Below are 16,470 nucleotides of genomic sequence, written 5' to 3' on the forward strand. Positions count from 1 at the left end.
ATTCATTTTTATTTTTATAACAATTATATGATGAAAATAATATAAATTTATTAATATAATAAATTTTAAATATAATAAGATATATGAATAAAATTAAATATTATTATTTTTCTTTAATCTTAAATATATATTCATACTTAAATATCATATATATTTTTTAAATAAAAATTAAATATTATTACAATTTTTAATTCTATATATTGATTATTTTTTATAATTATTTTTATTTTTATATAATATATAAATTATTAATTTATATATTTATTATATCACCGATTCAACTACGATTCAATTACTTATATGATTATTGAACTGTAAATAGATAACTTTTTTTATTTAATGATCCATCCGCTTTTAATAACATTCAATAGGTAACAATGCGAGGAACAAAGACAACATGAGTGCATCAATCCTAACTTAGATGTTAGAATTTAAAACGTTGTTTCCCCCAAAAAAAAAAAAAAAAAAAAAAAAACAACACATTATTCTTCTCTTTTATAAGGAGAGGTAATAAAGGTTGACAGGCATGGGCCATGCTAACGTTGTAGTGTACTTGCATCTCAACAGCTGAGTAAATGGTGGGATGAAATTGAAATTAGATGTAGACGTGATGAATCTGGGTGATTAGATCGGCATCAAAGCCTCATGGCAGTCGTTAAAGTCTGCTGGCCACCAGCCAATAAGCATTCGCCACGTCTCTATGCCCAATCCATACGGGGACCTAGGCCTATTAAATCCTCCACTGCCCCAGAACCAGCACCGCTTGTGTGCACGATACGCACCCGGCACACCGTAGGATGGGAGCCCCCCGAGGAGAAAACCCATTTGGATTTGCCACATTATTGCCTCTTATCTGGATCGCTTGCGCCCTCGTTCTATCATATCCCTGTAGTTAACGCCACCAAATCCGACACGCTCATCTCCCAAATCGAGCTCCTTAATTATACTTAATTTACATTAAACTAATCAACAACGGGACTCTTACCATTAAACAAATCTCTATTAATCTCACCCCTTCATCTCCAGTCTTTCCATCTCTACCAAAACAGACTTCGGGTCGGATTCACGAGGGTCCGTTTCTTTTGTTATCTCACCACTCCTGGAAAACCTTCAGTTTCGACGGTTGGAGCTGGTTTTTGGGAGTCTAGGGTTTTGAATTTGGACTATGGCTCAGACCCCGAGCAGAGGGCGAGTGGTTGGGGACTATCTGGTGGGTCGGCAGATAGGGTCAGGATCGTTCTCGGTGGTGTGGCACGCAAGGCACCGAGTTCACGGAACCGAGGTGGCGATTAAGGAGATCGTGACGGGTCGGTTGAACAAGAAATTGCAGGAAAGTCTGATGTCGGAGATCTTTATTTTGAAGAAGATCAATCATCCAAATATTATTCGTTTACATGATATAATTGAGGTTCGGAATATCTATTCGATGAATTATTTGTACTTTCTTGCTACGTTATTTATTTATTTGTTTGTTTCTGTTGCTGTAATGATTGTTGGAGGAGGGGGTTATGACCTAATTCTCTTTTTTATTGTTGACAAACTGGAGGGAAAGATAAGAAAAGAAATTTGGAAATCGTGTTTCTGGTTGTGTCCGTTCTTGAAGAAGCAGAGAGGGAAAATAGATAAAAATTCAACTCGACTCCAGTTTGCCATTTCTCAAAAATTTAAGACCAGAAGCTGCTTCGTTTTCTCTCTGCAAAAAGACTATAACATTCTCTAGAATTTTCTGGAATCGAAGAGCTGTGAAATTATGTCATTCTAGATAAATTGGAACTAGCACTTTAAGCTGAGATTGCAAGGGGATTATGGATTACTGTTAGAAGGCATTTGGTTTTGCTGAGTTGGATTTGATTTGGAATTTCAATTTTGTGGATACCAAACCCATTGCTTCTATGTGGAACTGTTGTTGTTGTTTATTTGTTTATATTTTGTTGATGATTTGGGGTATATTGAAACGAAGTCAAATCAAAATCTATTGTTGTGTACACAAGATCAAGAATAGTTTTACTGTTTCTAGTGGCTTTGAGCACCATACTTTCAGTGGAAGTTGTTAAATTATGGCTTCGATCACTGGGAGATGATAGCCCCATTTAAATTATTTTCCTTCTTGGTGATTTACGTGGGCTGAGACATCAAATTGAAGATAAGGATTTTTGAGCAGTACTTGACGGGGCGAGTAACAGGTTTTTCAAGGGGTTATTTGGGAGGATTATGATTGGAGAGTGTAAAATAATACTTGGAACGATTGATCTTTTCCTGTACTAAGTTCTAAAATTTCTCCTGGGACTTGTACTAATTGGGGAAAAGCTTGTATAAAAAATCCATTGTTGAAAGATAAGAATTGGGTTGAGTGGAAGTAATGGATCATGGTGCACCTAATATTTCTATAATTCTGTATACATTTTTTTTCCTTCTGGATGAAAAATCTCAGCCTTTATGCATGAACCCTAAATAATCTCTCTCCAAATTTTATTGGGTTATTAGTTTTAAAGTTTATCTCCTATATGCACCATTAGGTTCCTGGAAAGATACACCTTGTTTTGGAATACTGCCGAGGGGGTGATCTTTCCATGTATATTCAAAGCTATGTAAGAGTTCCAGAAGCAACTGCAAAGCACTTCATGCAGCAGCTAGGTATGTCTCACACTTGTCTGGTTGTTTCTTCACTTCTTTTCTTTGTATCTTCAATGATTCATGTAATGACGTTGGTGAACTTGTGCATTTCACAGCGGCTGGTTTACAAGTTCTTCGTGATAATAATCTTATACATCGAGATCTAAAGCCACAGGTTTGTTTTAGTTGTTTCTGTTTAGTGTGTCAGTTCTGTTTCAAGTTTGTGACTATTTTGTTATGCGTATCCATCCATCCACCTGTTCCCTAAAAAAGATGCTAGTTTTTGCTGAAAATTGCGTTTTCTGTTTGATTTTCTTAGCTATAGAGATGAACGAATTGGAACTGTATGGGTGACAATGGTATAATCTGGTTGACTAAAATTTTCAGCAAGATTGTAAAAGATTTACACTTTGTTTGGTTTGTCACTAATGAGAGGAGAGAAGGTAGAAGCATCCTAAAACCAAGCTCGACTTTTTATACTTCTAGCCTTAAGTTTATAATTTTCTGAAGGATAAAATTTGCATCCTCCATTCAGTATATTGATGATGCTGATTTTGAACATTATGGTAGTTACGTATGCTGGAGGAGTATGGGAATAGTTGGCAAAGACAAATCAATTTCAAATGACAACAGGTTTATACCAAGGGCTGACATTGAGCCCTTACCTTGTATCAGTCATGGATAAAATCATGAGGCATATCCAGGATAAGGTTCCAAGATTGGAAAAAGTTCAAAGGGACTTTCTATGGGGAGGGGTGTCTCTTGAAAATAAGCCTCACTTAGTGAGTTGGCACAAAGTTTGTAAGCTAAGGGTGGAAGGAGGACTAGGCATTCATAATCTTTCTATTTTGAATAAGGCTTTATTAGGCAAATGAAGTTGGAGGTTCATGTCAGAAGGGGAGCCCTCGTAGAAGAAAGTAATAATTGGTAAGTGTGGAGTGGAAGAAGGGGGTTGGTGCTCTTTGGAGGCGAGGGAGGGTTATGGTGTAGGGTTGTGGAAGGCTATAAGGAAAGGATGGGATGCTTTCAAAAGCAAGATTTCCTATGATTTGGGCAATGGAAGAAGGATAAGATTTTGGAAGCACATTTGGTGTGGGGACACCCCTTTGAGGACCTCTTTCCCCTCTTTGTTCATTATAGCCACCTCAAAGGATGCTTGTGTCTGTGATGCTTGGGAGCAGGCTGATCTTGGGGGGTGTTGGAACCCCCGTTTTTAAAGAATTTTCAAGATTGGGAGTTGGGTTGTGTTGAAGCACTTCTTTTGCGTTTGCATGGTAAATCAGTGAGTAGGGAGGTGGGTGACAAGGTGGTGTGGATGGCTACGAAGGGCGGCCAGTTTTTAGTTAAATCTTTCTATCATGGGATGGTTTAGAGGGGTTTAGGATCTTTCCCGGCAAGACTTATTTGGAATTATTGGGCTCCAATAAAAGTGAGTTTTCTTGTTTGGAAATCAATTTGGAAAGGGATTCTAAATGTGGACAGCTTGAAGAGGAGAGATTGAACTTTGGTGAACAGATGTTTTCTATGCAAAGGTGAGAAGGAATCTTGCGATCACATCTTTCATCATTGTTCCAAGGCAAGTTTGTTATGGCAGTTGGTCTTCTCCTTGTTTGGAGTGGTTTTGGTGTTGCATACCTCAGTCCAACTGTCCAAGCAATGCTTCTTAGTTAGCATAATTGATCCGTTGGGAAGAGGAGAAAGAAGCCGTGAAATGTTGTTTCTCTTTGTTTGTTTTGGACTATTAGGAAAGAGAGAAATAAAAGGGCTTTTGATAATATTAAGCTTTCAGATCAAGAGTTAAAATTCTCTTTTCTGTATTACTTTTTTAGAATGGACTAAAGAGGGTCTAGGGCAAGAGTCATTCTCTATGATTGATTTTATCGATTGGTCAAGTTACCAATAAGAGGAGGGTTTTCTTTTTTTTTTTTCTTTGGTGCACACATGTATACTTCCTATGTACATGGTGTAGCCTTTTTTGGCTCTTTAATATATCTTTTGCTCTTTTGCCTATCAAAAAAATTGATAACTTTGTTTTGGTTAATCAGACTTGAGTGTGGATTAATTATAAGTTAGAACTTGAGAGGAACTTTAGAATCTAAAAGTCGTAGGATAAGCATGGTGAAATGGGGTCTATGGAATCTTACTACATGAAGTACTGATTTTGGGCAAACAATTTTCTTAGACGAAACCATTATGTGATGGATCCTGACCATCTATGCAGACCATAACTTTGTCTCATCAACTCAAATACTTGGGTGCTTGTAAGTTCCACTTTCAAACATGTGTCTTTTTTTTATTAGGAACCCAAGCCAGCCAACCAATGAATGGTATGAGAGAATTGACACCAATAGAAACAAGTGAAGAGCATAATGGAAAAGCAGTAAATGATGGTCAAATAGTTTAAGTGAGTGCTGCAGTACTTTGGACCTTGACAGAATATTTTTGTCTTTAGACAGAGTCAGCAAACTATTGGTTCAGGAAGATTATCACTGCATTCTCTTTTTATTTTTATCCTCTGCAAATACTATGGGAATTTTAGTGACGGGTATTCTTTATGCTGTATATCCTGTGCAAAAGAGGCATTGCATAAGATCTAATTCCATTTGTCATATGTATTACTTGGAACAGAATCTTCTTCTCTCCACAAATGACAACAATTCAGTCCTGAAGATTGCTGATTTTGGATTTGCAAGGTAAAATTCATATTATCTTTTACATTTTGTATGTGGGTTTTGATGGTGATTACTTTTGAAATCTTTTTGAGCAATCCTATAAGATTCTTTCTTTTAATACATTCTTTTTCTTTTTATTTTTTTTGTTTATTTTTCCTTTTTGAGAACACTTGATAGTCTAACTTTTAGCAAAACCAAGTTGTGATATTAACATTACATGACAAAGTTTTAACAAGTTTTCCTCAGTTTGTATTCCAAAATGATTCAACAAATTGAACTTTCTCATGAGTCTCCTGATTTCAAAGGGTGTAAATATTCATTGAAATGAAACCTGTTCTCTTTCATTTTAATAATCCTGTTGTTTCACGTTTCTAGTTTCTAGTACAGCTAAATGGGCTCTATAGTTAAGGTCCTTTCAATAAGTTTATATGTTCCAATTCTTTTTTGGCAGATCTCTACAACCTAGAGGGCTTGCAGAAACATTGTGTGGTTCACCACTGTACATGGCGCCAGAGATAATGCAACTTCAGAAATATGACGCAAAGGTGATATTTACTTTCTCCATCTGTAAGAATCCATCCATTTTCTCGCATAACCTTCTCCTATTAACTTGAACCAAATACGCAGGCAGATCTCTGGAGTGTTGGTGCCATTCTCTTTCAACTCGTGACTGGAAGAACACCATTTACAGGAAACAATCAGATACAGGTATTTTTTTTCTTTTTCTTTTTTTTAGCCATCTGAAATAATCATTTGTAGTGGTTGGGTTTTCAACTTGGTTTAATTATTGATTCTTCTTGTGTTTAATTTAAGTAGTAATAATTCTCTAGCTAGGTTTAATTTGTCTTTCTTTGAGCCCTTAACTTTTCCTTGATTAACTTTTTGTCTCGTTTCTTGAGCAGTTGCTCCAAAACATTGTTAAATCTAGTGAATTGCATTTCCCTCCTGATAATAATGATTTGAGTGCTGACTGCAAAGATTTGTGTCAGAAATTGCTGCGCCGCAATCCAGGTATTTCACAGAATTTAGCTCGAAACTGGCAGCATTTATATATATATATATATGTGTGTGTGTGTGTGTGTGTGTGTGTGTGTGTGTGTTTTATTGGGGAAATCTGTTTGTTGCTAGGAATTCTTCATGGCACCAAGTGAAAAGCCTAAAACAGCTAAAGATGATACAAAAGTGAAACATATATGATATCTGATTGTGCCAAAAAGAAATCACTGTAGTTCTGATACTAAAGGCTTATTGAGGTTTACTAGCTCTTTGATCCTTCTATGTCCTTGTATCTGCAGTGGAACGACTAACATTTGAAGAGTTTTTTAACCATCCATTCCTTTCTCGAAAGCAACCAGATGAAGCGTTAAGGTAAAGGAGACAAAAAATTTTACTCTTCTCGATCTTGGCATATGATATTTTCATTCTTTACTCATGTTAAAATCCTTCGTGGCATGCAGTAGTAGGAGATCATCAAGAATAATTGATGGGTTTCCTTTGTCTGAATGCAATCCTGTGAGAAACACAGAGGAAAGTTCTCAAGAGGATTGTATGCCTTTCCCTCTAGATGATGATTCTAGTGGTCCTGAAGGGAGCCCATCATTTTTGAGGAGGAGGTCCTCAATGAAGTCTACCTATGGATTTTCTCTTGATAAAAAAGTTGATAGAAGGGAAACAATATTTAACACTCCCAACAACATGGATCTTGCTTCTAAATACAGCAGTGCATCACGTAAACCAGAAATTACTGGCTTTAGGATTGACAGTCTTAGGCCTTCAGATGAGAATGTCAAAGAACCTCTAAAATCCATGGAACAAAGACCAATGAGAAGTTGTTCAAGAGGTACCAAAGTTTTCAATAATATTTCATTGCTCATTTTAATATTCTATTATCTAAAAAAACGTGTTGCTAAAATTTATGTTCTTTTTTATTATCTTATTTGTATGGATTCCACAGTTGTGGATTCATTGGAGGAGTTGGTTGATCAGGATTATGTTTTTGTATCTGGACCCCCAATGGATGTGTCATCTTCCTCAGCTATTGCTTCCAAGCCAAGTCATTCACAATGCAGATCAGGGAGTGCCCCTCTAACATCTGTAAATATGAAGACCAAATCAAGTGCACCAATGCCAATTGCTGGTGCAGGAATCACTAATACATTTTATACTGGAAGCTTGGAAAGTCATAGCTCGGCACCTTCTGGGACTTCACAAGGATCCATGGATATAGGAGATGCTTTAGAGCAGCCATCAACTCACTGCATGACAAGGATTAAGTCATTGCAGCAATGTGCATCTGTCATCACTGAATTGGTAAATGAGAAGGTAACTTATCAATCCTACTTGTGAAATCAACTCTCCTTATTTTGTCCTGTAATAAATTATTTTGTCGGTTAAAAGTGCAAGCATGGTTTCTGGGTGGCGCTGGACTAAATCTGCCCCAATACTGAATAACTCTAGATCACTTGTTCTAATTTGTTTCTCCTGTAGGTCTTTGTATTTTAGGATATTGTATAGGAATCATCAGCTAAATAACCATTGACCAATCATTGTAGAGCCACAATCCTGGCTCCATATAAATGGATTGGGATCCCCATAAGCTCTGGTGTGACTTAGTATCTGAGGTTAAAACTTTTCTTGCCTGATTGGAAGTGATCAGTATATTTAGCATCGGCAAATTTTGTTTTATGTTTAAAACATGAAATTTTTTGTCTTAACAACAATATGTGTCAAGTAAATTCATAGATGCAATGTCTCACGATAGAGTAGTATTTGAGAGCTCATTTCCATATAGACATTAACTTATTATTGATTCCTGGTCTCTGTATGTGTGCCACATGCGTACTGGTCTGTGGTAGACTCACCTTGTGGTATGTTTTACAGTACCATGTATTATTTCTGCTGATACAAATTCTTTTTAACTAACAATTTGTATATCTTTAAATGACTACATTGTCTCTTTTTCCTCAAAAAGATTGAGGCTGGTAAGCAACTAGAAGCATTCTCAATCCAGCTTGTAATTCTTGCAATTTGGAAGCAAGCACTGCATATTTGCCATACACAGGCTGCCTCAGCTATGGAGGGAAGTCCAACCCAAGAAACTTCTAGATTAAGGAGGAGCACTGACAAGAAGCATGGGAGTCCTGATATGCGAGAATGTCTTGATATTGTTAACAATCAATGGCCAGGGGATATTTGCTCCCAGATTGAGAGGGAATTTCTCCATCAAGTTGGGCATGCTGAGGAACTTGCTAAGGTTATTGAGCCTGGTATGGATTTTTCACTATCCTTATCAAAACTATTATGCAGGTGGTAAATTGAGTGCATGGGTATTTGTAGCTTCTAGGATCAAATGTTTTCATTTTCCTTTATTCTTACAGCCATTTTATCTGATTTAAAACTTAAAGCCACTTTAATGCCTACTTACATATTTTGTATACCAAAACTGTTGGATGATGCCTAATTGATAAATTATTATTTCTGGAATGTCGTGAAGACCAAAACTTGTTGGTAACTAATAAAGGACAACCATATAAGTAAATAACAGTAATTGTTTATGTCAACTATTTTTGCTTGGATAAACTAGAACTGAGAACTGAACTACCACAATTTCAACCAAATCTCTTGGTTTGATCCTTCATGTCAAGTTGTTGGTTTATCTCTAGGAAATATAGAGCTTTATTCCCATATTGCAAGTTTGGGTGTTTGCCTTGATGCATTGGCAGGAAGATCTCCATTCTATTAAGGCTATAAACATAAATAGAGAAGTGCACACTCCTGATTTTTTTTTTTCAGTAATGTTTGATTTTTGAAACACCAATTTTCTCATCATGATTGCAGGAAGTACAGAGATGCCAGATGCAATGGAGATGATATTTCAATCTGCCCTTGCCTTGGGTAGAAATGGGGCTGTGAGTGATTTATTTTCCCTGAAATTTCTTGCACTTACATCATATCATGCTTTTCCATGTCTACTTTTTACTACCACATTCAATTGAACTAATTGGCAGTAAGTTTCTTGCTTTTGCTTTGCATTACTTTTTAGATTGTAAAGTAAAAGAAAAAAGAAAAAAGAAAAAGAAAAGTGAACTCTTCTGGAATTATCAGAAAAAATAAGTATGGGTTGTTGTTTGTTTGTGGTGTTACTTAAGTTTTTGACGTCATGCTCCTCAAGCAACATCCTATAAGAATATTTTTAAGGTAAGGTCCAACATGAACTAGTGCACGTGTGAAGATTGCATTTTGTCATGTCTCAGACTCTGAAGTAGAGGGAGTCTATCATTAATCATACACTCTCCATTTGACTTGACATGTGATATGCTGGAAACCTGAAACATGGCCTTGGTTTGGCTGGTGTCATTTTTCACTACTAAAGAGATTTCCTGTCCATATGCTAAGACTTTTAAATTATAGTCTATGACTAACTGCCCTTGGCAAAAACTCAGTGTGTCTGCAACTAAAGATGTGTTAGCAATAGCATTATATGGATATGGATTTGTGATCCAACACAAATACAATGACACCTTCCCTGAGAATACCTGGAATAAGATGAATAACAGCTAATGTCACATAAAAGCAATTTGGTCGTGCCAATTAAGAATTTCTGTTTCATACATGTTTGCAGGTTGATGAGCTCATGGGTGATGTGGAAAGCGCAGTGTCCTTGTATTCAAAGGCAGTGCACTTGTTAGTGTTCCTTCTAGTGGAAGCACCGTCCCTCATTCTCAACCCTCCCTTCTCTCTTACAAACTCAGACCGGTATAGGCTTCGAACTTACATTGATATCCTTAATATCAGGCAAGTCCACTCAAGGTCTCAAAGGATGAATCTTCTTAAGTGCGAGGATCAACAATGCCCCCCTTAAAAACTAGTGTAACTTTTAATCCAAGGTGCCATGGTTTCCATATAAAATTATTTATTTGTACAGCTATTCTTTGAGTGACTGTGAGATGTTGACTAGTGTGATCCCTTATTTGGGACTCAGATCATGATTCTATAATTTAAAGAATGATGAAATGTGCAAATTTTTTCCTTCTCTGTCCATTTGATGTGCATTTTCTGACCAGGAGTTTGTTCAGGGATCATTGCCAAAAAAGACCAATCTGGATGGTTCCATTGGATCAATTCTGCTGAAAGATATCCCTTACACATGCACATCATAGTACTCATGTAACTCAAAACTTTTTATTTGAACGTCAAGCAAAATTTTTTTTCCTCAGCAAATGAAATCATTCTACTGCTTCTTATGAAGCGTTAGGATGGGTCAAAATCCGATATCTAGCTGTAGGGAACAATGTGCTTAGCAAATGAATCACATCATTTTTGCATTTTATTTCTTCCACTTTTGCTGCTGAAAATATGGGTGTGCTCATATGAAGTTGGGACATGTTTTGGGTCCACTTCGTTCGAATGAATGGACTAGCGACTTCAAATGCAAATTTTGAAGCCACAAAAAACTCCTAATGAATGGGCTTGTGATTTCAAATGCCATGAAAGTTATCTTTTTTATTTGTTTATTTTTTTATTTTTGATTTTCGGGTCTGCACATACAATGCTGTTTATGGGACCTCAAATCTACTCGAAGGTCCTGCTTGATCTATAGGAAGAAAATGTGTGGATAATTCTTTGCCTTATGACTGGTTAGGTAGCTGGGTGCAGCTTGTGCTTTAAGCAACGTGCCTTTATGAATAACTACCCTTCTTATTCAAAACTGACTAGAAGGGTTCCAATCAGTAAAAGAGTCTTTCGTCAAAGGATTGATTGTCTCAGCATAAGTCATCATCCATGACCAAGAGTGAAGACAAATGTTAGGCATACCGCCTACGGCCTACCACACCAATGACTCAATGAGCCGGTGGTCCTATAACGATATGCATGCGCTGGCCTAATTATATTCAAAATTTCCCATGTGCATTCCCTAGCCTAATTTCCACTCGTTAATAGGACCACATATTCAAACTAACGCATCTTCCAGCCTTGTAAGAGTTTCACACAAGCTAAGACCTCATTGTTAGCTGGCAAATGTGGACACCTTCCCTCAGGAATAAAATAATAAAATATCAATGGATCTCCTTTAACAACTTAATGAAAATCAGTTCCAGTCATTTCACAATTGGGTCTTCGGACGTTGCTGGAATAAATGGAACTTGGTAGGGTCCACGGTGATTAATGAAGTGATGCCCAGTTAAAAAGGCAAATAAAAAGGATGGATTAAGAAACTCCAGTTTTGGACAAATATGATTTATTTAAAAATAATCCAAAAAGTAAATCCCTTATTATCATGTGCAGATCCAAATCATAAAATCCCATATGATAATTATAATTTTGAATTTTTTCTTTAAATTATCAAACCTATAATTATTAACTATGACTTTAAATTTATGTTTAAAACCATAATTGATTTATGGTTTTAAACATAAATTTAATTATAGTGGTTGGAATGTGTCTCAAATTATGTTTTGAGTAAATCAGAAAGTTTATGATAGAAGATATTCTTGAAAAATGGGTTTCCTATTATTATAGGAAATATTCTATTATGAGATCCTTTTAGGAAAAGGTATCTTTGACAATTATACATTTAATTTCTTATATAGAAACTTTTTTTGTAATTAGGAAAAAATATAGGATGAAATTTTAACAAAAATAGTAAATCTTTTTTTAGGTATAATTTTGGATTTGGGATTTTAGAACTTTAAGGTTGTAATCTCCTTTAACAATAGTGAAAGTTCTTCTTTCTCTTCGCCCATGGATATAGGCTTAGGGTCAAACCACGTAAATCATTGTGTATTTTATTTTCATTTTTTTTTATTATTTTGCCCTATTATTATTCTTTGTTGTGGTTTCGCATAACAAATTGGTATCAGAGTTTCGGTTATTAGACCTGGAATGTTGACAAAGTTTGAAGTTGAGAAGTTTGATGGAAGAAACAATTTCAGTTTGTGGCACATTAAGATGCGTGCCTTATTGGTTCAACAGAGGTTGTCCAAAGTACTGAAAGGTATAGAAGCTCCACTGACAATGATGTCTGATGAAGAGAATGATGAACTTATGGAGAAAACGCATAGTGCTATTCTATTGCGCTTAGGTAATGAGGTGCTTCGTGAGATTACAATTGAGGATATAGTTGCCAAGTTATGGTTAAAGTTGGAAAGTTTGCATATGACGAAGTCTCTTACAAATCGTTTGTATTTAAAGAAGTGATTATATACTCTCCAGATGAAAGGAGGTACATTCATTAAAGACCATCTCGATCAGTTTAATAAAATTATCATAGATTTAAGGAATATTAATGTTAGAATTGATGATGAAGACCAAACCATAATTTTGATGTGTTCCCTATTGAATTCTTATGAGCACTTTTCATAAATTCCATGATATATCGTAAAGATACTCTCTCTACAAAAGATGTTAGAGCAACCTTGAACTCAAGGGAGTTGAAAAAGAAAGTGTCTGAGAGTAGAGAAGATGACTTAGGTAAAGGTTTGATGGCTAGAGGGAGAACATGGAAGAAAAATAATGACAGAAGAGGTCGATATCTAGATCAAAGTCCCAGGGAAACAACAAATGTTTCAAGTGCAAGAAAGAAGGGATTATGCAAAAAATTGTATAGACCGTAAAGGAAAATAAAATGAGAAAACTTTTAATTTTGATGATGTAGAAGAAAATTCAAATACTGCAAATGTTTTTTCAATTACTTAAAACTTAGGTAATTAGTGGATTCTTGATTTAGGATGCTCTTATTATATCTCCTTAATAAAGATTGGTTCAATACCTACCACCAACATATAGATGGTGGGAAGGTTCTCATGGGAACTGATGTAGATAGTAAGGTTGTTGGGATAGACATAATTTGAATTAAATTGTATAATGACATTGTAATGACATTAACTGATGTAAGACATGTTCTAGAGTTGAAGAAAAAATTGATGTATTTAGGGATGCTTGACTCCAATGAATGCACATATAAAGTTGGAAGTACAGTTTTGATGATTGCACATAGTGCTATTGTAGTAAAAAAAAATCCCTATAATGGACAATCTTGCAAATATAATGATTAAGTCCGTTCCTACGATTAAGTTCAAGTATTGTTTGGACTTAATTAGTGTTAGTAGTATTTGAAGGTCCCTATGGGGTATAGGAACGAAATAACTTGGAAGACTTTCAAATTTGTTTGAATATTGGGAATTGAGTTAAGGTGGAGATTGTTGGAAAGTGTTTCAAATTGTATTTTGAATCAATTGAAAAGTTATTGACAACTTGCTAATAAAAGATATTCTTAAAAGTGAGTTTCCTAGTCATATAGGAAATATCTTATTATGATATTATCTTTTTAGGAAAAGATGTCTTTGACGATTATACACTTAGTTTCCTATATAAAAATTTCTGAAGAAGAGATTTTGACCAAAATAGTGAGTATCTTTTTGGGTATAAATTGAGGTTTTAGAATTTGAGAGCTTTAAGCTTGTAATTTCCTTTAACAATAGTAAAAGTTCTTTTTCATTTTCACCTATAGATTTAAACTTAAGGCTGAACTACATAAATGTTGTGTATTTTGTTTTCATTTTCTTATTCTCTTCTCCTTATTATTATTTTTTGTCGTGGTTTTGCACAACAATAGTCACTAATTATGATTTTATGTTTGAAAACAAAAATAAAAAATAAAAATTGTACTTATTAAAAAAAAAAAAATCTTCGGTAACTTGAATACCCAAGTGTGTCAAATGCAATAGTTTGATAGTTATTTTGATTGAACATATACTTTTAGATTTCTTTTTATTTTAATTTTATGATTTTTTTAAATATATTCTTTTTTCTCAAAGCTTATAACTCAACATGTCCTTGGTTATGCATATATTTGTTTAAACTATAAACATATATAGATTATAAAGTATTAAGGATGAGGATTGAACATATAAAAAATGGACAAGAAGGAACAAATTGAAGATTCATGGTGGTGTGTGAAATGAAATCTCCAATAGAGATTCACTAGTTATGCTATGAATGTGGTGGTTTGAAAATCCAATAGCATCGTCGTTGAGAATGATCAAATTTTAGGGTGTTACCTGTTGATACCAGGTCAACTAAAGATGGATTCCTCCATTTGAAGTGGCAATGAAAGCTCCCGTTTAGATGTTGGAATATGGACTTCCTACTTCCCTGCACAAAGATGTCCGGACACATCCTCTGAAGCCCAAGTCAGATGCTAGGAAGAATGGAAACCCTTAAAACAAGAGAGAGAGAGAGAGAGATCATAGAACTCACAGTGTCCTCCCCCTCTATTCTATTACAGTAGGGTGTTTATAGTGTTCAAAGGTGGAGAGAGACTCAATAGTGTTGAGCTGGCCATTGTAGTGATGATTGCGCTATATTGACAGGGCAATGCAGTAGTGATAGGGCAATCATCATATTTGCAGAATGGCTAGGGGCAGTGTCAGAGGGCGCGTCATGACATAGCTTGTTGCTCTTTCAATCTTGTTGGTGACCTGAGACTTGACATGCCTGTCTACTGAAGTAGATGTGAAGATGGGAAGGGTCCTATAAGTCAATCTGGTGTCAGTTAACTAGGACCTCGCATATCAGAGAAGATTTGAGGCTATCGGGGGGATGCGGGCTGCTCAGTGGCGCAAATGGTCCGAACAGAATGTTCCACTGGGTTCCTTGAAGGTTGTCTGAGTAGTGATGAAGAACTGTCACGTGGCCTAGTTGGGATAATGCCACATGGACAGACGCGTGAATGTACTCGTGGGTGGACACGTGGGATAAGGCTCCTACAATGCCCCCTTCAGCACAAGCAGCTGTGTCTGGACAGAGATGGATGGGTTGAGACTATCCTTTGGAGCCTCCCTAGTGTGGGCGAGACACGTGTCAATTGGCTACAGAAGGGATACTCCCGTCGAGGCATTTTGTCAAGTGGCCTATCGCTTTGGGGTGCGCTACCTGACGATTGCCTTTTAGGATTCCTAAGGTTTTGGTTCCCTATAAATAGAGGACCTCAGACCTTTTGGGATTCATTTGGACGTTTCTTGTTTCCAAGGTTTTCTTTTTTCTCGTCATTATCCCCTCTACATTCTACATCCAGCTACTGTTTTCTTGTCGCCTCGTCGTTTATCTTCACGGTGACATTTACATTCTGCCTCGCCACATCTCCGGTGGCTGTCCATCTTCCAAGTGGTCCTGCCATTTTTCCTAGTTTTGGCATAGGAAATCTCAGTTTTTGCTAGCGCTGCTTCTTTTGAGTTTTGGAAAGACTTTGTTCCCTCATACTGGCTTTTTACTTCATTTGCCATATTTAGTTGCTATTGGGGATTATTTTGAGTTTGTGGTTTTACATGACACAATATAAACATTGTGGTGTATAGAATGTAGGGTTGTACTGGTACTTCTTTGGGGAAGGAAGACCGTCGCTGGTGATAGGTTCGATGGCGTTTGTTCTTCGCGGTTTCACTTCTGTTTTATTCAAGACCCATGTGGGGTATGGTTAAGGTGGAGACCCTTGGTTAGGGTCTACCCTATAGGCTGAGCTAAGAGCTCTATTCAGGTATGGGCTTTGAGTCAGTGTAAGCTGGCCCTTGCACAATTGAGGTACTGCTCATGAGTAGGGGGACCGAGTGACTGCTTTATGATGTTCGGTCGTTGTGTCGTGCAGGTTTTACTCGGCCCACCGCTTCAGAATGTCATCACGAGGGGGTATTGCTTTTACCAGCGCGATTGGTTAGGGTAAGACGGGTGTCTAACCGAGAGAAGGTATTAGATGCACTGATGCGAAGAAGCCCATCAAACTTTTTACTGAACGGAAGTTCAGGGAGCGCTTCCATGTTCCGTATGGGGTCACAATCCGCTTGATGGGTGGTGGCCTAGTGTCAATCGAGGAGGAGCCTTTTAACACCACTGTTTTTTAGTAAGAAGCAATTCAAATGCTAGACTCCGTTTTTCTCTTCTCTTCATCTTCAAGCAGTTTATCCATTTTACAAAGATTCCCCCAATCTTCCTCCATCCGAACGCTGTTAAGATACTGATGGGGTGTAGCATTTTGAATATGCTATACCACTTGGACCTTTCTTTGCTAGATGTTCTGCCTGTCTATACGGTCAAGATGAGTTAGAAAGAAGTTTTCAGTTTGTCTGCTCATATTCCGTCACTTCAGTTGGTGATCGGACTTCCAGATTCCACCAAGGGTGCAATAAAAGGA

The 16,470-nt window shown here is 36.6% G+C and overlaps 1 protein-coding gene across 1 annotated transcript; it reads left to right on the plus strand.

Moving 5' to 3' along the window:
• Positions 1-797: 797 nt before the first annotated feature.
• LOC117920709 (serine/threonine-protein kinase ATG1c-like) lies at positions 798-10,323 on the plus strand. The gene is made up of 13 exons (XM_034838297.1): positions 798-1,408; positions 2,517-2,634; positions 2,730-2,788; positions 5,242-5,306; positions 5,737-5,830; positions 5,913-5,993; positions 6,188-6,296; positions 6,581-6,653; positions 6,743-7,125; positions 7,240-7,607; positions 8,257-8,551; positions 9,123-9,193; positions 9,907-10,323. The coding sequence occupies exons 1-13, from the start codon at positions 1,166-1,168 to the stop codon at positions 10,144-10,146; spliced, it is 2,199 nt and encodes a 732-aa protein (XP_034694188.1). The 5' UTR covers positions 798-1,165; the 3' UTR covers positions 10,147-10,323.
• The last annotated feature ends 6,147 nt before the right edge of the window (positions 10,324-16,470 follow it).

The sequence above is a fragment of the Vitis riparia genome, chromosome 8 (genome assembly GCF_004353265.1).
Source record: "Vitis riparia cultivar Riparia Gloire de Montpellier isolate 1030 chromosome 8, EGFV_Vit.rip_1.0, whole genome shotgun sequence".
NCBI lineage: Eukaryota > Viridiplantae > Streptophyta > Magnoliopsida > Vitales > Vitaceae > Vitis > Vitis riparia.

Bases quoted from the DNA above. Each gene is read 5' to 3' on its own strand.
- LOC117920709 (XM_034838297.1), top strand. From the start codon at position 1,166: ATGGCTCAGACCCCGAGCAGAGGGCGAGTGGTTGGGGACTATCTGGTG. The intron at 7,608-8,256 runs GTAACTTATCAA...TTCCTCAAAAAG, and splicing joins CTGAATTGGTAAATGAGAAG to ATTGAGGCTGGTAAGCAACT. The intron at 9,194-9,906 runs GTGAGTGATTTA...ACATGTTTGCAG, and splicing joins CCTTGGGTAGAAATGGGGCT to GTTGATGAGCTCATGGGTGA.